The sequence below is a fragment of the Hemitrygon akajei genome, chromosome 9 (assembly GCF_048418815.1).
Source record: "Hemitrygon akajei chromosome 9, sHemAka1.3, whole genome shotgun sequence".
Classification (NCBI taxonomy): Eukaryota; Metazoa; Chordata; class Chondrichthyes; order Myliobatiformes; family Dasyatidae; genus Hemitrygon; species Hemitrygon akajei.
In genome coordinates, this window is record NC_133132.1 from 121,982,662 (window position 1) to 122,005,625 (window position 22,964).

A 22,964-nucleotide genomic window follows, 5' to 3' on the forward strand; every position below is an offset into this window, starting at 1 on the left:
TGTTAAATCCCGTCAGACACGCATAAAATAAAAAGTAATATTTCACAGGGTTTTTTTTAGCCACTCTGATCATAGCAGCAGTTATAAAATACAGCTGTTATATGACAGAGGCAAGTTGAGGAAATTAACTTTCTGACTGGAGACTTAAGTCAAGATATAAAAGCCATAGGCATCCACAGGTGATGAGGAGAGACCTTCCCAAAGGTGACATGAGATCAGAAGAAACATTCTCTGAACAAAGCATATTTTCAGTCTCAATAAAAGTCTCAGAGCACAATAGTTTATAATTAGATTCCTACTTTAAGGAGCAGCACAACATTTTCTTGCCAATGAGAAAATTATGGAAAACACCAAAATAGGGCCAATTTTGACACTGTAAATACAGTATCAATAGACTTTGAACTTGCATCCCTATTTCAAATGGAGGGAAGGCATAGTGTACAGGGCGTTCTAAGGAAATAAATCAAGGACACAGACTTGTCCGTGTAAACAAAATAGGTGTCAAAACAGTGTCACTGAATTGCCACAAGTCCACAAGATTTTTACATTTTTTATTCCTGTGGTTTAGTGGAGATGGGTGGGTATGCTGGAAGCATTTTAACTGTGAAATTCCAAATTCAAATCATTCCCATTTTAAATAGACAAGTAAGATGCTCTATTTTCCAAACTAAAAACAAAAGAAAGAAAAACTGAATTATTGACCAGGTGGCCTTAAAATAGCTGATAATAGAAGAAAGTAAAAAGATATAAAATTCTCAACTTAGTAGTGTGGAACAAGTCCAAAGACAGCATATCTATTTATTTCTGAAGGAGCGAATAAAGTTATGGACAGCAGAGTATCTATCCAAGTTATTTGTATAATTTCAAGAGCAACAAAATAAAGGTCCTTCATAGGTAAAAGTTACATAAAATTACACGAAATTCATGTAAAATTTTTGACCTAATGTAAAATGATAGAAGACAGATAGTGGGGACAATCGGCAGGCGTTCAGAATGCATGAATTTTTTGGGACTGTAATTATAAATGGCAATTAAAAATAATTCAAGAAATGGGAAGGATAGTTACATATCCATTGTTGTAATAACTTGAGATCCAAGATTGTGGAAAACTGGATTACATTGGAGGAACTTTTGCTCCATCTTTTAATATCCAGTGCAATTTTTAGAAGCTGTAAAGCTAGAATCATTCAATACCCAGAGACTTAAAGCAAAAATGGCATTCATTTATTAAAATTAGGGAACACTGCATTTATCAAAATTAGCGAACACTGGCACTTAGAGGTATACAGCACAGGGCTAAAAAGTATGCTGTTAGGCTGAAGAGGAAAACTGAATGCTGTTCTGTGTACCACACTAGACAAAGTTATTAGTCTTGAAGGGCAACACCATTCACCCAGATGATAATTAAGAGTCTGTATAAATTAACAACTGTGTCTGTATTGTCTGTATCTCAGAAGCTATAATAAAGAGATGGGGCATCATTTTAACACTATATCCAGACCACTCAGGTGTGAGGTTATGAAGCTTTTGCAAATGTGAAGAAAGCGTGAAGCTCTTTAGCAAATGATGATTGATGTCAACACAACTATTAATTTATATCCTATAACCACAGATATTAAGGGATATAGAATAAAGAAAGACACACAGAATTACTTTACAGATGAGCCATGATCTAAATGAATAGTGGAACAGATGTAAGGAATGTAGTAAGGAGTGTAGTGAATGTAGTGCCTACTGTATATTTCAAGTATTTTATATTTAAATTTCCAGCAGACATGGCTTTTGTTTCACAGAATGAAAAATCAAAGCACTGATTGCCTGCAATCTGATGCAATGAATGTGGACTTAAATCATTAGCAAAAGTGACTGGGGTCCAAATGACAAAGATAGCTTATTGTTTAAGTAAAGAGAGTGGGAAATAAGGAATTATTAACTTCCCTCTCACATCTCAACAACTTAAAATACACTTTATAATCTGAGGAAAGGTCATCAATGTAAAACAATAACTCTTTCTTTCTCTTTATAGACGGGGCCTGAGCTGTTGAATATTTCAAGAATGTTCTGCTTTATTGAAAAACTAATTCTGATCCAGTGGAAACTAGACAGCCATGGGATTGATTACCAACGGACACATCTCAAATTGGTTATCCACAATCAGAACTCATAGCATTATATTAAAACACTAATCTTTAACCTCATAACCTACTATATCTTTCACTCTTAGTATCACAAAATTAGGGTTTAATTATTTGTGTACAAAGCATGCCAGAACTAACAAAAAGCAATGTTACATGTTTGTAGCTGCAAACTAAAGAGTTAACTCGCTTACAAGAACAAAAGAAAAACTGGAATTGTCTTGCAATATGGCTCCTTAAGCCTGCTTGGCCACTTAGTAAGATCATGGTTAAAATAGTCGTAACCATAACAATACTTTTCTGCCTGCTTTTCATAAACCAACATTCCTATAGTGCAAAAAATTATATATCAACGGGAAAGGCAATATTTAGCTATCACAGAATAATACATACTAACCATGAAAAATTAAATGCCATAAAAAAGACATTTTAACCATCAATTTCTGTTTAATTTATAATTTTAATGCCATTAGCAAGATTCTAAACTTACCAACCAACATTTCATATAAGAAAACTCCTACAGACCACCAATCGCATTCCCGTCCATAATAACCATCTCCACCCTGTGATTTTAGTACTTCAGGAGAAATGTAATCAGGAGTTCCAACTGCTGTATCACATCGAACCATTCCGCTCTGTATATTAAGAGGATTATGAAACACAGAAATATTTACAAAATAAGTAACTCAAACACCAAAATGCTAATGTTTTAACAGTAGTTACACCATTACAATAAAGCCCATGGAACCCAAATATTTTGCATTTTCCAAAAGACTGGCACTTTAATGAACACTATTCATTTTGTATGAAACAAAAGAGCTTATTTTCAGTAATTGTCACGTAAAAGGAAAAAAACCTACATTAAATTTAGTAAAAGTTGTTCCAAATTGTGAATAAATGCATCAGATTAATCTACATTTTTTTTGGCAATTATTATTGCTCAAGCAAAAATAACTTTACAGGATGACTTACAATGAGAAACAATCTGTACACAATTTCCAGAAAAAAACCTCAAATTATTGGTCTGCTCTTATATACAAAGACTGGAATCAATGCATGCATCAATGAATTTCAAATTCAAACCCAATTAGCAATATTTGTACAAAACTAATTCCTTGCAGAATTAAACATCAGATACAATACTGCTTTGATATTAAAACTGCAATATTCCAACACATCTAAAACTTAAAGCAAAAATTTTGAAAACAATACAAAATATACCAATTGTTTCTTCACAATGGTTGTTGCTGCATGGAAATTTTGACTATTGTGCCAGTTTTGAAGGACATGAATGGAATTATAAATGCCAATGCATTAACAGAAACCCAGACAGGGAACAGCTACTATTTCATGAAAAATGCAAATTAGCACATGATATTTTTCAATCACAAGTAATGAAAAGATGAAACTGTTTCAATCTTTGCAAAGCAAAACAAATGAATGCTGCTTTTCTACAATCATTAAAATATAGACAGTTTATTTAACTAAATTACATGCAAATCATAAATCAGCCAAATTAAGACGTCAATACCACAAATAAAAATCTTCAGTGGACAATTGCAATTATTTTAATGCACAAGTTTAAAAAAAAGTGTTTCCAAAAACTGTTAAACATTTCATATCTTTTGTATGCTAGTTAACTTACCGAATCCATTTTCATGCAAGTGCCAAAATCTGCCAGCTTTAAGTGTCCTAGTTTGTCTAACAGCATATTATCAGGCTTAACATCTCTATGTATAAAACCCATTGAGTGAATACCATCCAAGGCAAGCACTACTTCAGCAGTGTAGAATTTGGCCCATTTTTCAGGCACATCATAATTGCTCATGAGATTTACAAGGTCACCACCAGGCATATATTCCATAACCATGTAGAGATACCTGTCATCTTGAAAGGCATAAAATAGCTGCAAACAAAAGGTAGCCACCAGTTAGAATTATTGTATTTTTAATAATCGCAAATGATTTGTATTCATTGTGTTGAACAGTGCCATTAAACAAAAACATTTATTTTTAAGCACATGGTCTAAAATATTTTATGACAAACACACATATATTACCCACCTGTAAAATAGTTATCATTTTGTAATTATACCTAATATGCCAACAACTTCTATTTGGAAACTGTAAAAGTGAATTTCTAGAGCCAGCAATATATTGTATTGATGTATTTTTTAAAAAATTAAAACAAAATCATCTTGTTCAATCCAAAGGATGTGTTTAGCTGAAATCAAGCAAGAATGCTACGAGATCAAATGGCAGACTGTTTCAGAGCACGGATTTAGCTCCATTGCTAACTACCCATGATTGAATTGATTATCGATACCTAACAGAGCCTAGTGTATCTGTAAAGACACGGCAGACATTCAGTGAAGTTGAACACTCAAGTTAAAATACTACTGAGTATCGAAAGACGGGTTAGATGAAATATTACTGAGTATAGAATGCTATAGGCAGGAAGTATTCAATTTTCCCCATAAGAGAAATGAAACTCTACACATTAGGACAGGTAAAAACCAGGACAGAAGCACACACTCCAAAAAATAAAAGGACAATAATGGGAGCTATAACTATATCCTTTACTTCTGTAAATCTGTTCTGCATCAAGTGACTGTAGTTAAAAGAAGAAAATGACAAAGGCAATGTGGTAAAGAAAAGAGAAACATATTTGGAAGAAATACACTCAATTTTGCAAGGATCATTATATTCCATCGTTAGGAAGGAAGGTACATTGCAGGTAATAAAGTAGCTATTTACTATTGAAATTTACAATATGATTTGGCAATAAATGCACAGGAAAAATTCAGTGGTAGTCATCTTTCAATGCCTAAACTTAAATTCTCTGGTAACTTCAGTGGAAAAGACAATATACATTAACAAAACTAACACCTTAAGTAAAAGAATAATAACCATTCTCATTGGAAAAGTGCAATGCTCATCTTTTAACAAATATTTAGTTCCTTTGGTTAGAAGTAATCACTATTTCTAAATGTAATTTCATATATATCACTGTTATTTAAGGAATTTTCTCATGTACACTAATATACAGTTTATTTCTAAAGAAGTCTCCTTTACACTCTCCCTGTTGCTACCACATCCTTTCTATACTGCAGTAACCAGAACTCTACACGTGCAACTACGACCAAACCAACATTTGTACAGCTGCAACTCTTATGCTAAGACAACTGTGTTCTTCACTCCTCTATGTCCTTAAGGTTGCCGTTCCAAGCAAGCTGTGAACTTACATCCCAGGATCTCTTTGCAAATATACATAGCACATAATTAAGGTTCCTGCCACTTACTATGTCCAGAGGTTGACTTCAAAAATATCACTTCCTTAGACATTTCTGGATTACATTCAATCTGCCACCACTCTGCCCAAATTTCAACTGTTCCCCATCCTCATGTATCATTAGATAAACTTCTTCAATATCTACAACTTCACCAAGTTGCATCAACTACAAACTTACTAATCAGAGTACCAAGAGTCTCTTCTTTCTCTCTCTATATACACACACACACCTTACCCTTACCTTAAACCAGTACCCTCTAGTATCTTATATTTCCACCTTGATAAAAAGATTCTGCATCTCTCATTATTTAAGAATAAAAAACAGTCTAAGTATGTCTAACTCTCCCCATATCTATTACTCTCCAATCCAGGTCTTCTGTACCCTCCCCCAAGACGTCTACATATTTCCTGTAATGCAGCCACCTGAACTACACAGAATACAAGACACCCCCCCCCCCCAACCTTTTTACTCAATGCCCTGACTGATGGCATATTGCCTTCTTTACAATTTGGGAACTCTGGACTTGTATCTCAGGATCTCTTACTACTGCATTGCTACAAGGGACACACTGGACATTTTCCTCTTGTATTTGACCTCCCAAAATATAACACCCCACACTAGCTGACTGCCCAATTGCCCATTTCCCCGTCTAAATTTCCAAATAATCCATATCTTACTATATTGTTCAACAGCTTTCCTCAATTTCCACAACTCCACTCATTCTCACATTATCTGCTAATTTACTAATTAGATCTACATTTTCATCCAGTCGTTTATAACTGAGGTCCCAGAACTGACCTTTGCAGAACATCTCTCATCACAGATCTCCAGACAGAAAACAGTAATTATAGTAAAATTATCTAGTGTATTTCATTATTCCAAGTAGAATGAAAATCATTGAAGAACAAGCTTACCTTGAAATTTCAAACGTTTAACTTACAACTATGATAGAATTTTGATGCACTTAATATATCTAAAATCAAAGATACTAAGCAATTAATTGAATTAACCCATACAAATTACATTTTATGGCAAGAACTGCACTTCTCAAAAAAAAGAGCTGTCCCACTGTCTATTTTGACCTTTGTTTAGTTCATATATCATAGATCATTCAGATGGCTCTGCCAAAACATGGGCCAGACAAAAATATAAAGTGTTGTCGTCCATTGAAAATACAGCGACATATATTAATCAACACCTCATCATTTATGGCTAAGCTAGCAGCACTGCATGTGGTTATTCTAAGAATTATTCTTAGAACTTACCAATGGAAATAAATGAAGCTGCAAAGAAATAGTTCTTTAGAAATGCAAATATTTTATTATAGATGTTTAATCACATCAACTCTGTGCTAAAACAATGTTATCCAGTAACCTAGCTGCATTCCTTAACTGATTAATTGAAATGAACTATAAAAATCCTAATTATGTTGGATACTAGGTTTTGGTTTCTTTAATACTATGATCAACTGAAACGTCATTCAAAAATTAGAATTCAAACTAATTGCTTTGTCTATCAAAACAAAACAATAAGTCCTTACCTGGACAACCCAGGCACTGTTTGCAAAGGCCATGATATCTCGCTCCTCCCAGAAAAATGCAGAATCAGATCGCTTGATCATTTCAAATTTACTTAAAAGCTTCATTGCATACACCTTTTGAGATGCTTTATGTCGAACCTATAATAAACAACATTTAAAGTTTTGGATTCAAATTCCAAAATATCATCTCCTGAAACATATTTATAACTTTTGAGTATTTTGACATTCAGCAATCTGAGTAGGTCTGCATTCACTTTCTTTCAATTATATCCACCTTGCCAGAAAAAGGAACTCATCCTCAAAATCTTCTCTTTATTCCAACACCATTATTTATGTCAAGCATTTATGTGTTTCTCCAACAATATCCCATATTTTTTTAAGAACATAGAAATCTACAGCACATTACAAGCCCTTTGGCCCACAATGTTGTGCTAACCATGTAAAATACCCTAGAATTACCCTACTGCATAGCCCTCTATTTTTCTAAGCTCCATGTACCTATCTAAGAGTCTCTTAAAGGACCCTATTACATCCGAGTCCATAGGACATTCAAAAGCAGCTGTGCAGGTTGACTCTGTGGTTAAGAAGTCATACGGTGCATTGGCCTTCATCAATCATGGAATTGAATTCAGAAGCCAAGAGGTAATGTTGCAGCTATATAGGACCCTGGTCAGACCCCACTTGGAGTACTGTGCTCAGTTCTGGTCACCTCACTACAGGAAGGATGTGGAAACCACAGAAAGGGTGCAGAGGAGATTTACAAGGATGTTGCCTGGATTGGGGAACATACCTTATGAAAACAGGTTGAGTGAACTCGGCCTTTTCTCCTTAGAGTGATGAAGGATGAGAGGTGACCTGATAGAGGTGTAAGATGGTGAGAAGCATTGATCCTGTGGATAGTCGGAGGCTTTTTACCAGGGCTGAAATGGCTGCCACAAGAGGTCACAGGTTTAAGGTGCTTGAGAGTAGGTACAGAGGAGATGTCAGATGTAAGGTCTTTTTTACGCATGAGAGTGGTGAGTGCATGGAATGTGCTGCCGGCAACGGTAGTGGAGGCGGATATGATAGGGTCTTTTAAGAGACTTTTGGATAGGTACATGGAGCTTAGAAAAATAGAGGGATATGGGTAACCCTAGTAATTTCTAAGGTAGGGACATGTTCGGCACAACTTTGTGGGCCAAAGGGCCTGTATTGTGTTGTAGGTTTTCTATGTTTTCTATGTTCTTTCTATCTGCCTCCACTACTGTCGCCAGCAGTGCATTCCACGCACAAACCACTCTCTGTGTGGAAAAACTTAACCCTGGCATCCCCTCTGTACCTACTTCCAAGCACCTTAAAACTATACCCCCTTATATTAGCCATTTCAGCCCTGGGAATAAGCCTCTGAGTATCCACGCGATCAATGCCTCTCATCATCTTATACACCTCTATCAGATCACCTTTCATCCTCCTTCACTTCAAGGCGAAAAGGCCGAGTCCTCTGTACTCTTTCGATAGTATCCACATCCTTCCTGTAGTGAGGTAACCAGAACCGAAAACAGTACTCCAAGTGGGGTTTGACCAAGGTCTTTTATAGCTGTAACATTACCTCACAGCTCTTGAACTCAGTCCCATTTTGATGAAGGCCAATACGCCGTATGCCTTCTTAACCACAGAGTCAACCTGCACAACTGCTTTCAGCTTCCTATGGAGTCAGACCCCCAAGATCCCTCTGATCCTCCACACTGCCAAGAGTCTTACCATTAATACTATATTCTGCCATCATATTTGACCTCCCGAAATGAACCACTTCATACTTACCTGGGTTAAGCTCCATCTGCCACTTCTTAGCCCAGTTCTGCATCCTGCCAATGTCCTGCTGTAACCTCTGACAACCCTTCAGACTATCCACAACATCCCTACCCTTTGTGTCATCAGCAAGCTACTACTTCAGCCAGGTCATTTATAAAAATCACAAAGAGGAGGTGTCCCAGAACAGATATCCATGGAACACCACTGGTGGTACTCAAGCGTTTCAGTCCACTGTAAGGCATCCCACAATTGCCATGGTCCTTTTCCTTGGTGAATACTGAAGCAAAGTATTCATTAAGTACTTCTGCTATCTTCTCCGTGCACGTTTCCACTATCGCACCTAACTGATCATATTCTCACACGGCTCATCCTCTTGCTCTTCACATACTTATAAAATGCCTTGAAGTTTTCTCTAATCCTGCTCACCAAGGCCTTCTCATGGCCCCTTCTAGTTCTCCTAATTTCATTCTTCAGTTCCTTACTGGCAACCTTGTAATTTTCTACAACTCTATCAGTGCCTAGTTTCTTGAACCTTTCTTAAGCTTTTCTTTTCTTCTTAACTAGATTTTCAACATCCTTTATACACCATGGTTTTTGTACCCTACCATCCTTTCTCTGCCTCAATAGGCACATTTGCCACATTTCTGCCATGCAACTCCCTGAGAACGCCTGTTCCCAATTTATGCTTCCAAGTTCCTGCCTAACATCATATTTCCCCCTATCCCAATTAAATGTTTTCCCAAATTATCAGCCCCTATCCCTCTCCAATGCTATGATAAAGGAAATAGAGAGTTGTGATCACTACCTCCAAAATGCTCTCTCAATGAGAGATTTGACACCTGACTAGGTTCATTTCACAATACCAAATCAAGTACAGCCTCTCCTCCAGTTAGCTTATCTACATATTGCATCTGGAAACCTTCTTGAACACACCTAACAAACTCCACCCTATCTAAACCCCTTGCTCTAAGGAGAGGCCATCAATATTAGGAAAATTAAAATCTCCCATCAAAAGAACCCTAGTATTATAGCACCTTTCCAGAATCTGCCTCCCTATCTGTTCCTCGATGTCACTGTTACTATTAAGGAGCGGGGGGGGGGGGGGGGGGTCTACAAAAATCACCCAGTAGTTATTGCCCACTTTCTCTGACTTCCACCCCACTGACTCTGTGACTCTGTAGATAATCCCTCCATGACTTCCTCCTTTTCTGAAGGTGTGACAATATCCCTGATTAGCAATGCCACGCCCCCACCTCTTTTGCCTCCTTGTCCTTTTTGAAACATCTAAAGCCTGGCACATTCAGCAGCCATTCCTGCCCCTGAGATATCCAAGTCTCTGTAATGGCCACAATGTCATTGTTCCACACATTGATCCACGCTCCAAGTTCATCCACCTTGTTTATGTTAATACTCACTGTATTAAAATAGACGCATCTCAAACCACCTGGCTGAGTGCATCTTTGCTCTATCATCTATCTTTCCTCCCAAACTCACTCCAAGCTGTCTCTACTTTGGTTACCACCACCCTGCAAATCCAGTTTAAACCCTCCCCAACAGCATTAGCAAACCTCCCCACCAGGATATTGGTCCTCCTTGGATTCAAGTGCAACCCTTCCTTTTTGTACAGGTTCCATCTGCCCTAGAAGAGGTCCCAATGATCCAAAACTCTGAATCCCTGTCCCCTGCACCAATCCTTCAGCCACGCATATATCTGCCACCTCATTCTATTCCTATACTCACTGTTATGTGGTACAGGCAGCAATCTTGAGATTACTACCCTTGAGATCCTGCTTCTTAGATACCTTCATAACTCCCTGTATTCCACTTTCAGGGCCTCCTCCCTTTTTCTACCTATGTCATGGGTACCAATACGTACCACAACCTCTGGCTGCTCACCCTCCCATTTCAGGTTATTGAGGATACATCCAGAAACATCACAAACACTGGCATCTGGGAGGCCAACTACCATCAGTGTTCCTTTTTCACACCCACAGAATCGCCTATCTGTCCCCCTAACTATAGAGTCCCCTATTACTGCAGCCGCGTCTGCGTACTTCTCCCAATCAAATCTCCCACTGGAAGAAACTCTTCGCTTTTTAAAACCTTCTCAGGGGTCTTGTGCAATAACGAGCTACTGCATCTACGCCCTTGTCCTAATCAAGTCTCCCGCTGAAAGAATCTCCTCACTTTTTACATCTTCTCATCTTTACATCTTTTTACATCTTGCGCAATGATGAACTACTGCATCAGCGCACTTCTCCCAATTGAATTTCTCTACATTTTTTCCTGACTTGCCTGAAATCCAATTGTAGATGAAAAAATACATCCTCAACTAAATGGCAAAGCTATTACCTTTATTCCCTGCCATAAACATGTGCCTTTGTCACATTCACCATTCCTCGACCAGCTAATTTATTGTCCAAGATCTCACATAGCACAACAACTGCAATCTAAATTGGCTAAGAAATTATCTTTGTAATGCAAATCTATATCTTCACCTACATCAGCCACCACCACCTGCATTCTTTACCAATGATTCTGCCATTTCCCAAAGTGGATTACCAACATTCTCATCCAAGTTCCATTTTTCCACCCCCCAGCCAGTTTATACAAAATTCTGCCACATACTTCCTGACCTACACCATCTCCAATGGATTTATCACCACTGTGCTCACTGACCTACAATGGCATTGTGTAACTTGAATCCTACATTTTAAAACCACCACCTTTGTCACTTTCTTTCCATGATGGTTACATTCACTAATCATACATGTATGTCTCAGCTGTTCCCATTAGCTTCAAAGAGGTTATTACTATCAGGAAACACAACCAATGGGCATTACAGCTATAATGAACTCAAGAAATATATGATCAATGAACCCACCAAAAATAAAGGAAGCCTTTAAGTTTGGAAATTTTTTTTAAGAGTGAGAATGAATTATGTTAATAAGCTGTTTGCCATATTTTCTGTATGGAGAGATCATAAAATTATAACATGGACATTAAAAGATAAACGTTGAAGGGAGTTCAACCACAACTCGTTTCTAAAATACTTCAGCCAATCAAGAAACAAGACTAGAGCACTTTCTAAACCTTTAAGAAAATAGATGACAACCGATTTGATAGTACGCAAAATGGAATAAAACCATTTTGAGTTTAATTCCAAAACATTCATGAATTATTTAAAGCATTTTCAAAAGTCCACTAGAACTGCATAAAACATAAAATACCTATATGTAATGTCTACTTTTGTTCTGAACAACTGCAAACTTACCAGCTGAACTTCACCGAATGCACCACGTCCTATCACCTTTACGACCTCATAGTCCTCCACTTTCATTTGCATTTCTCGAACCTTACCCATTACTTTGTCATCTGGTTGGTTGATAGGAAATGGGAAAAGTAAAAATTTGCTTTTTATTTGGAGTTAATCTTGCCAAGTGCAACATTTTAACAACTGTATGTGTTAAATCATTTGGTACAACATAATGACACAATTATTAACAGTTCAAATGATGTGCAGCAGTGATACAAACACTGGAATTATCCCTAAAATAATGCTTCTTAGTCGATTACAAACCTGTAAGACTTCCTTCACAGAGCCTCACTATATTATTTCAACTCTTTCCATGGAGGGGATATTGAAAACAAAATGGTACAGGTTTAAGATCAGAGGCAAGAGATTTAGAAGGATCACTGGGGACACCTTCACACAAAAAGGTGGTGTATGTTTGGAATGAGCTACCAGAAATAGTGGTTGAGGCAGTCACATCAGCAATATTTAAAAACAATTGAGATAAGTACATTGATAGAAGAGGTTTAGATAACTGGGCCAACACAAACTGATGGGATTAACTCATTGGGCAACACAGTTCAACAATTGGGTCAAAGGACCTATTTCCACTGTGCATGATTTATGACAGTCACTTCAGTAGAAATTTATGGTAATCAAATCTCCTGTCTTTCTTTGTAGCTTATCACTCATTCTCTGTTAACTTTACACCTAATACCAAGAGGACAATATTTCTTTGGGATATCGAGATGTAGTAAATGTTAGTCCCTAAGTAAGCCTAATTAAAGAATATCCATCTGCTATCAAAATCCTATTTTATTGAATACACTTTCCTCAGTACCAAGTAATCTCCTGCTTCCCAGTGCTATAACAAAAATATCTTCATTTAAATCACTTTGTGTCCACTCATGTTTATAAGTACAATTACTAAAGTGATGCTCTTTTTTCATTTTTAGCTGAATATTTATATTTTTCAAAAGCCACTATAATTGAAGCTTAACATAACAGATTCATCGGATTAGCAAAGAGGCAAATCCAATTTCTAAGATACGCAAAAGAAAATCAACTTACACCTATTGAGAAAATTTTCAATGTTTTTGTTCTTCCTGAGAGCAGGGAAGTCCAAATCCTGAACCAGAGCATTGAGCCCATCCTGAAAATAAAATGAGATGTGTTATTTAGGCTATATGGGCAAATGAGAAACACCAAAAAGAGATCAGCTAAGTATACATTTCCACGGCAGGGGGCAATTCTACTAATAAGAACTCCCACTTTTCAGACACAAAAGCAGTTGCAGATGAAGACCTGAGGATGTTGCAGATCAGTTCCACTGGCCCATATTCTTCAAACCCATTTTGGGCATTTTATTTGAATCATAACGTCACCAAATTTTTCCTCAAATTATGAAAACCAATCCTCAAATTCAATTTGCATTTTTTGAGTTTGAGGTTCCTAAAGTATTTTTTATTCAAACTGTTGCAATTTAGAATTAGACTACTTGATTTTAAATTATGAATAATTACTAACAGAAATTACAGAAATATGTATAACCAATTCTGATATGATATTTGTACTAACACCTGAAATATAGGCCTATTGGAAGGGTAGCAACAAAACAAAAACAAAGGACACTGTACACATTGATCACAAAATACAGATCAAAAACATCAACTAATTAACTTTTGAAATTTGTACTTCTGTTATATGTACTGTCAAATTAGTCATACTACATGGTCTCAACCATGTTCCAATGTTCAAATTACCTGGTTATCAGTAAAGCATTACAGATCAGGATATATCCACATCTGTAGATCTGTTTTGAGTTGGTTCATTATGGGGGAGTAGGAATCAACTCCTTTTCGATGATGGATGAGAGGGTAGTAAGAAGAGTGTAAGTAAAAGGGAAATGGAAAAGGGGATTGATTCATCACCATGGTTGGTCAAATTTCCAAGAACTGTTTCTTCTTGCTAACAAGTATGTTAAGTGTAAATTTGCTCAAGCCTGTGTTATGAAAGATTACAATTGGACACTTCTCGGACAAGAATAGGAGGTGACTGGTGCTAAATGAAACACAGCCAAGAGTTTAAGAGAAGGTAAAGAAGATGTTTGCAGATGATGCAGCTGTGGAGGCCAAGTCTTTATGTATATTTAAGACGGAGGTTAATAGATTCTTGACTGGTCAAGGCATGAAGGGATACAGGGAGAACTGAGGAGATTGGGTCCCAGAAGAAAATTGGATCAGCCATAATAAAATGCCAGAGCAGACTTGATGGGCCTAATGTCTTAATTCTGTTCCTATAACTTATAGCCTTAAGGTTATACATCAAATGACTGTTTTCACACAGCATGTAACTGTTTCAATGTGTTTCATTTTTGCTTCAAGTCCATCAATTCCTTATTAGACTCACAACATTGTGCCCATAGTGATTCTGTTAAATGTTTTTGAGGGTTTCAGCATGACAAGTTGCTACATGTTTTTAAAATCCCAAATAGTCTCCTAGCTGATTGTAACTCCATAACCACTATAGTTATTTCCTGGAATAATACGCAGAATATTTTTTTGGAGCATTAGACATTCATATCCCATAACCAAACATGAGTCATCTTGTAGACATTTAAATTTTGGTTTTGGCGAGCAGCTGAATTTAATTAGGGTATACAGGGTTTGACAATTGAGCATTTTCAAGAGCGAGGTATGACCACTCATCATCAGCATGATAGCAAAGTCCAACTTACTGCTCTAAGTAGTAAAAGAGCAATTGCAGTAATGGAAAAATGACAGTCTAAAACATAATACACAGCTTGGATGTTTATCCAGTTTTAGGTGCCACTGTAATTGTTTGATGTGTTGTACATAACCACAATGTCAAACAAACTTAATATTTTCTTTAAGGGATCAAATCTCTGAGTCAGTTCAAGTTAAATATCTGGGTTAGCCAGTGTTAACTGATCCTTGCCAGGCAGGCAATAAAGAAATTATTACCCAGAGATAAGGAGAAAACAAAACAAAACTCACCCTGTCCTGCAACACCACCTCTTTAGTACAGAAAGCACAACAGCATCGCCACTTCCTGATACAAGCAAGACTCTCCTCCCCCCAGCCCGCTCCTCATTCTAACCAATTTTTACAAGAGCACCACTGAAAGTGTCCTGGCCAGCTGCATCATTGTCTGTTACAGGACTTCAGGAATTAGACAATAGACAAAAGGAGCAGAAGTAGACCATTCGGCCCTTCAAGCCTGCACCACCAATCTGAGATCATGGCTGATCATCTACTATCAATAGCCGGTTCCTGCCTTGTCCCCATATCCCTTGATTCCCCTATCCATAAGATACCTATCTACTTCCTTCTTGAAAGCATCCACAGAATTGGCCTCCATTGCCTTCCGAGGCAGTGCATTCCACACCCCCACAACTCTCTGGGAGAAGAAGTTTTTCCTTAACTCTGTCCTAAATGACCTACCCCTTATTCTCAAACCATGCCCTCTGGTACTGGACTCTCCCAGCATCTGGAACATATTTCCTGCCCCTATCTTGTCCAATCCCTTAATAATCTTACATGTTGCAACCAGATCCCTTCTCAATCTCCTTAATTCCAGCGTGTACAAGCCCAGTCTCTCTAACCTCTCTGCGTATGACAGTCCGGGCATCCCAGGAATTAACCTCGTGAATCTATGCTGCACTTCCTCTACAGCCAGGATGTCCTTCCTTAACCCTGGAAACCAAAACTGTACACAATACTCCAGGTGTGGTCTCACCAGGGCCCTGTACAAATGCAAAAGGATTTCCTTGCTCTTGTACTCAATTTCCTTTGTAATAAAGGCCAATATTCTATTAGCCTTCTTCACTGCCTGCTGCACTTGCTCATTCACCTTCAGTGAGTGATGAACATGGACTCCTAGATCTCTTTGTATTTCTCCCTTACCTAACTCTACACCGTTCAGATAATAATCTACCTTCCTGTTCTTACTCCCAAAGTGGATAATCTCACACTTATTCACATTAAACGTCATCTGCCCACTCACTCAGCCTATCCAAGTCACCCTGAATTCTCCTAACATCCTCATCACATGTCACATTGCCACCCAGCTTAGTATCATCAGCAAACTTGCTGATGTTATTCTCAATGCCTTCATCTAAATTGTTGATGTAAATCGTAAACAGCTGTGGTCCCAATACCGAGCCCTGTGGCACCCCACTAGTCACCACCTGCCATTCCGAGAAACACCCATTCACCGCTACCCTTTACTTTCTATCTGCCAACCAGTTTTCTATCCATGTCAATATCTTCCCCCCAATGCCATGAGCTCTGATTTTACCCACCAATCTCCTATGTGGGACCTTATCAAATGCCTTCTGAAAATCGAGGTACACTACATCCACTGGATCTCCCTTGTCTAATTTCCTGGTTAAATCCTCGAAAAACTCCAATAGATTAGTCAAGCATGATTTGCCCTTGGTAAATCCATGCTGGCTCGGCCCAATCCTATCACTGCAATCTAGAGCAACACTCACCCAACAGGCTGGTATATGTCTAGGGGAAAATGAGATCCAGCCACACACCACCCCCACCTCCCGTACACGCAGGTGCTGTGGGAATCAAGTTTATGCCTCGCTCACGCACACAGTATCAAATTCACACCAGATACCGTTATGAAATACACTTTAAAGATTTTACTAAAACTAAAAGAGTACTAGGCAATACTATATATATATATATAAATAAAAGAAAAGAAAAAGCAAAAGGTGCCAACTTATCAAAGTTCAGTCAGTTTAGTGCACATCGTTGGAGCTCAACCATTGAACCATTCGATCCCTCGTCACTTTCCTCCGACCTCCACGTCTTCGCACCTGGGACCACCCCTGGTGGTCGACCGAGCAGTGCAGCGCACGTCCACCTTCCTCGGCGTCTCCTTCCCGCCTCTCCTCTAAAGACTGCGAAACCCCCCAAGCTCCCAGCCCCACAAGACAAAATAACATTCCCCATTGGTTAACAAATGAATACAATCCCCGTATCAGCAAGTACAAAGCTAAACAACTGCGAGAAAAAAAACACTTATCAGACATAAAAGCATTCCTACTCTAGCAAACCAAAGAAGCCATTTTGATTACATACACAGTACATTGTACACTAGATATACCACTATTTCATCTTTAATAATGGACTCTAGCATCTTCCCCACTACTGATGTTAGGCTGACAGGATGATAGTTCTCTGTTTTCTCCCTCCCTCCTTTCTTAAAAAGTGGGATAACATTAGCCATTCTCCAATCCTCAGGAACTGATCCTGAATCTAAGGAACATTGGAAAATGATTACCAATGCATCCGCAATTTCCAGGGCCACCTCCTTTAGTACCCTAGGATGCAGACCATCTGGACCTGGGGATTTGTCAGCCTTCAGTCCCATCAGTCTACTCATCACCGTTTCCTTCCTAATGTCAATCTGTTTCATTTCCTCTGTTACCCTATGTCCTTGGCCCATCCATACATCTGGGAGATTGCTTGTGTCTTCCCTAGTGAAGACAGATCTAAATTACTCATTAAATTCTTCTGCCATTTCTCTGTTTCCCATAACAATTTCACCCAATTCATTCTTCAAGGGCCCAACATTGTTCTTAACTATCTTCTTTCTCTTCACATACCTAAAAAAGCTTTTGCTATCCTCCTTTATATTCCTGGCTAGCTTGCATTCGTACCTCATTTTTTCTCCCCGTATTGCCTTTTTAGTCAAGTTCTGTTGTTCCTTAAAAATTTCCCAATCATCTGCCCTCCCACTCACCTTAGCTCTGTCATATTTCCTTTTTTTTAATGCTATGCAATCTCTGACTTCCTTTGTCAACCACTGTGGCCCCTTTCCCCCCTTTGAATCCTTCCTTCTCCGGGGAATGAACTGATTTTGCACCTTGTGCATTATTCCTAAGAATATCTGCCATTGCTGTTCCACTGTTTTTTTCTGCTAGGATATCCGTCCAGTTAACTTTGGCCAGCTCCTCCTTCATGGCTCCATAGTTTCCAGTGTTCAACTGCAACACTGACACCTCCGATCTGCCCTTATCCTTCTCAAACTGCAGATAAAAACTTAACATGTTATGGTCATGCAAGGCCATGCATGGTCATGGAATTGCAAGGCACCTGACCGCAAGTCCCTACAAAGGACTGTGAGGGCTGTTGAGAGGATCATTGGGGTCATTCTTCCACCTTTCAGAGATATTTATCAGGAGTGCTACGCATGCAGGGCTCTTAGCATGGTCAATGATCCCAACCATCTGTCCAATCTCTTTGACCCCCAACCTTCAAGCAGGAGGTAACATTGCATTTGGAGAAGGACTGTTAGAACGAAAAACAGCTTCGTCCCTGTGCTGTTAGACTACTGAACTCCTTACAACCACTTAGTTCTCATCACACGAAGCACCAGTTATGTCATACTGTTTAATTTTTAAACTTGTGTTATAAGTGCACCTTATTAGCTGCTAATTTACTTGCAGTAATATTACATAATGTGTTGTGCGTGAGTTATTTGTGTTGTGAAGTGCACCTTGGGCTGGAGGAACATTATTTGGTTTGGTAGTATATCAATGCACATCTGAGTAATAATAATAATAATAATAATAATAATAAATAAGTTGTTGATCCCAAGTGGGAAATTATTTCATTACAACAGCAATATTTAAAAATACACTTAGCAATAACAATAATAATACATATAATTTAACAAATAAAGTACAAAATAATAATATACACAATAACTTACCAATGTACAAAAAAAAAGACTATTGCACTATGATGTACAATAAACTAAAAATTTAGCTTGAACAAATCGTTTTCTGGTCTGCTCCTATTCATAACTAGAAATGGTGCATCTGTTAATACTGAATATTAGTAAATGGAGAGTATTGACGTTAAAACATCATAATAATCCTTAAATTCAAGTACTGTGGAACCATGATGCTTACTTACACAGTGCCTACAAAAGTATTCCCCCCCTTGGAAGTTACCCCTGTTTGGCTGTGAATTAATTCAAATTCTTAAAAATGCGATTTCATGTCCTTTTATGCCAACAGGAAAACAGTATGGTATGCCAGTCATCCTATTAATTGTGTCAATCTGTCATGCAACTTATAAGACAAAGAATGCAGAGCTGGCTAGATTTTAATCACTATTCTACCTGTGCAACAGATAATAAAAAGTTTATACAGGCAGTCTCCTGGTTACGAACGAGTACCGTTCCTGAGTCTGTCTTCAAGTCAGATTTGTACACAAGTCGGAACAGGAAAATCCGGTATCATTTAGCATCAGTCAAACTTTGTCTTAGTATATAGTATATATTTGACCTCTCTATGCATATAAAGCACAAGAAACATATGTATTCCAACAATTAAACCACTGTGTTGCTTAGTAATAATTGTAGCTTTCATCAGGGCAGGGCCTTTCACATACTCCATTATTCTCACTTTATCCATTATCCTTTAAAATTGTTCTCATCGTTGACCCACTGTAGCCTAACGATTTTCCAATGACCGATGGCATTTCACCTTTTTCCACATGCTTTATTATTTCCACTTTATTTTCAATCGCGATCGCTTCCAGTCAATGGAACAGAAACACTGCGGGCGGCGGGTCCTGAGCTCTGCTGGCTCCCGAGGTCTGCTGGGTCCTAAGGACCACCACACTGAGACAGGCTAAATTGGACAAGTGGGGGCTCTGCTGGGTTTGGGTACTTGATCCTCCACAATATTCCGCGTGGGAATTTAAACTGGAGTTGGCAATGTTTTTTTTAACAAGGTCAAGTTGCGAGCTCAACATCAACCCGGCATGGATGGTACAGGGCTCACTGGATCTACATCAACCCGGCATGGGAGCAGTCTGTCACTGGATCGAACTCAGGAAACTCTGTTCTCGAGCCTGGCGCTGATCTCACTGCGCCACCAGCCGACTGGAACGGGGGGGGGGGGGGGTTGTCAGTGAATCTTACTAAGAAAAATTTAAGCCAAATACAAAGTTAAACACTCAACGCAGTGTCAACGGCAACGACTTAAAACGGCGGACGGAATCGCGATCCAACTTAAAATGGTGGACGGTGTTCTCCTTCCTCGGTTCATAAGAATGAGTTGTCCGTAAGTCGGACATTCGTAACTCAGAAACTACCTGTATCTGATTTCCTAATATATCAATGGTATTTGTCTGAAATTTGAAACTAATCTATTTGTATTATAACATTATTTATCACTGTTGTTCAACAATTATAGGAATATAATAGTATCATTTAAAGTCAGACTAAGAAAATGGTGCCAATTAAACCAAATTAAGCTATTCAGAGAAACTGGGAAGCACTCTCCCACATAACGGGCAGGGGAAAACCTCCAAGAGGCTGTGGCTGCAATATCAATCAAATGTTTCAAGACTGAGACTGATAAATATTTGTCAGACTCTCTCATTCTTTGACATTTTAATGGTAAACGAGTGAGGTATTCAAATGGATGAACAAGCCTCCATGAGCTAATTAGTCCACCACTCTTTTTGTGGTATCCCCCCCTCTTCAAATGGGTCTTGAAATAGCATCCTGAGCAGCTGCACCACTGCTGGTTCGTGAATTGCACCATCTCGGATCGCAAGACCCTGCAGTGGATAGTGAGGTCAGCTGAGAAGATCATCGGGGTCTCTCTTCCCGCTATTACAGACATTTGCACCACACGCTGCACCCGCAAAGCTAACAGCATTGTGAAGGACCTCACGCACCCCTCACACAAACTCTTCTGCCTCCTGCCATCTGGGAAAAGGTACTGAAGCATTCGGGCTCTCACAACCGGACTGTGCAACAGTTTCTTCCCCCAAGCCATCAGACTCCTCAATACTCAAGAGTCCAGACTGACATTTACATCATTTATTATTATATTGTAATTTGTCCTCTACTATGCCTATTGTCTTGTTTATTAATTATTGTACTGCCCTGCACTGTTTTGTACACTTTATGTAGTCTTGTGCAGGTATGCAGTCCGGTGCCGTTTTTATGGTCGAAATGACAATAAACTTAACTTGACTTGACTCTTTCCTTAAAGCTAATGCATCACCCAGCTAACACAATGAACATTTAAAAAGAATTCTTGGAATGTGGGTAATAGCACATGCACATTCTTAATATCAAATCTACCCAATGTTGGTAGATCCTCTCCTTCAGAATCCCTTCCAGCAACATATCCACCACTGGTTTGCACTTGCTACCCTTTTTAAACAATGGTATACATTAGCCACTCTCCAGTCCTCCAGAACCTATCCCTATCTGATGTAATGTGCCTGTGATGGTGCAACAATTAAGTGTTTCATTGCAGCTATGCATATATGTAATTATGCATTTTAAACAAAATGTTATTGACAATAAAAAATTATTGACAAGAATAAACCATTCCATGCCTTTCTGTTCTTTACACACATTGTCAATGTTTTCCATATTGTTCTGACACTGCTGCCACTCAAGCATAATACAATAAGATCAACTTTGACTTGATTGATTTTCTCTTTCTTGAACTACTGCTGTTGGGATGGATGTTGATGCCAGCACAATACTGTTGAAGTAGCCATTTTCATCAGAAGTACACAACAAGTAATGAACAGCATTCTTTATCAAATTCACTAGGCTGATACGTTAAAATATGCAACACCTCAGTTAACATTTCAGATCAATGACTTATCACTCTGATTTCCAGAACTATTTCATATTACCAGTAATTGCAAGCCTCTTGCTTTTCAATTGTAAAATATTTGAACTTAACGCTATTAACATCCTTAAATTAAAAATGACCCTCTAGTGAAAATGAATTCAATATAATTTGGTTTTACTACAGTATTGTTTAAAAAACTACTGAAAATGAAAGGATGGGTTAATAAGTTTGCTGATGACGCAAAGGTTGGAGGTGTTGTGGATAGTGTGGAGGGCTGTCAGAGGTTACAGCGGGATACTGTTAGGATGCAAAACTGGGCTGAGAAGTGGCAGATGGAGTTCAACCCAGATAAATGTGAAGTGGTTCATTTTGGTAGGTCAAATATGATGCCAGAATATAGTATTAATGGTAAGACTCCTGGCAATGTGGAGGATGAGAGGGATCTTGGGGTCCAAGTCCATAGGACACTCAAAGCAGCTGTGCAGGTTGACTCTGTGATTAAGAAGGTGTACGGTGTATTGGTCTTCATCAATCGTGGAATTGAATTTAGGAGCCGAGAGATAATGTTGCAGCTATATAGGACCCTAGTCAGACCCCACTTGGTGTACTGTGCTAATTTCTGGTCGCTTCACTACAGGAAGGACGTGGAAGCCATTGAAAGGGTGCAGAGGACATTTACAAGGATGCTGCCTGGATTGGGGAGCATGCCTTATGAAAATAGGTTGAGTGAACTCGGCCTTTTCTCCTTGGAGCGAAGGGGGATGAGAGGTGACCTGATAGAGGTGTACAAGATCATGAGGCATTGATCACGTGGATAGTCAGAGGCTTTTTTCCCCAGGGCTGAAATGGTTGCCACAAGAGGATACAAGTTTCAGGTGCTGGGGAGTAGGTACAGAGGAGATATCAGGGGTAAGTTTTTTTACTCAGAGTTGTGAGTGCGTGGAATGGGCTGCCGGCAACGGTGGTGGAGGCGGATACGATAGAGTCTTTTAAGAGACTTTTAGATAGGTACATGTAGCTTAGTAAAATAGAGGGCTATAGGTAAGCCTAGTAATTTCTAAAGTAGGGACATATTCGGCACAGCATTGTGGGCCGAAGGGCCTGTATTGTGCTGTAGGTTTTCTATGCTTCTATGTTTCTATGAAAGCAAAAACTGTAGACACTCAGTATTTGAAACAAAAGAGAAAACAGTGAGAACAGGCCAGGAGGTTAAACAACATCTGTGGAAATAGACCAAGTTAGAATTTCGTGTCAAC

General features: G+C 38.6%; 1 protein-coding gene across 4 annotated transcripts in view; it reads right to left on the bottom strand.

The window, feature by feature from the left end:
- The window catches only part of LOC140733505 (rho-associated protein kinase 2-like), a 227,023-nt gene that overhangs the window by 127,528 nt on the left and 76,531 nt on the right, over positions 1 to 22,964 (bottom strand). For all 4 annotated transcript variants that reach the window (XM_073056925.1, XM_073056922.1, XM_073056926.1 and 1 more), the window contains exons 2-6: positions 13,122 to 13,203; positions 12,033 to 12,133; positions 6,968 to 7,105; positions 3,781 to 4,041; positions 2,626 to 2,770 (exon numbers count right to left, since the gene is read on the bottom strand). In XM_073056925.1, coding sequence (XP_072913026.1) covers positions 2,626 to 2,770; positions 3,781 to 4,041; positions 6,968 to 7,105; positions 12,033 to 12,133; positions 13,122 to 13,203 — 727 coding nt within the window. The remainder of the gene's footprint in view (positions 1 to 2,625; positions 2,771 to 3,780; positions 4,042 to 6,967; positions 7,106 to 12,032; positions 12,134 to 13,121; positions 13,204 to 22,964) is intronic.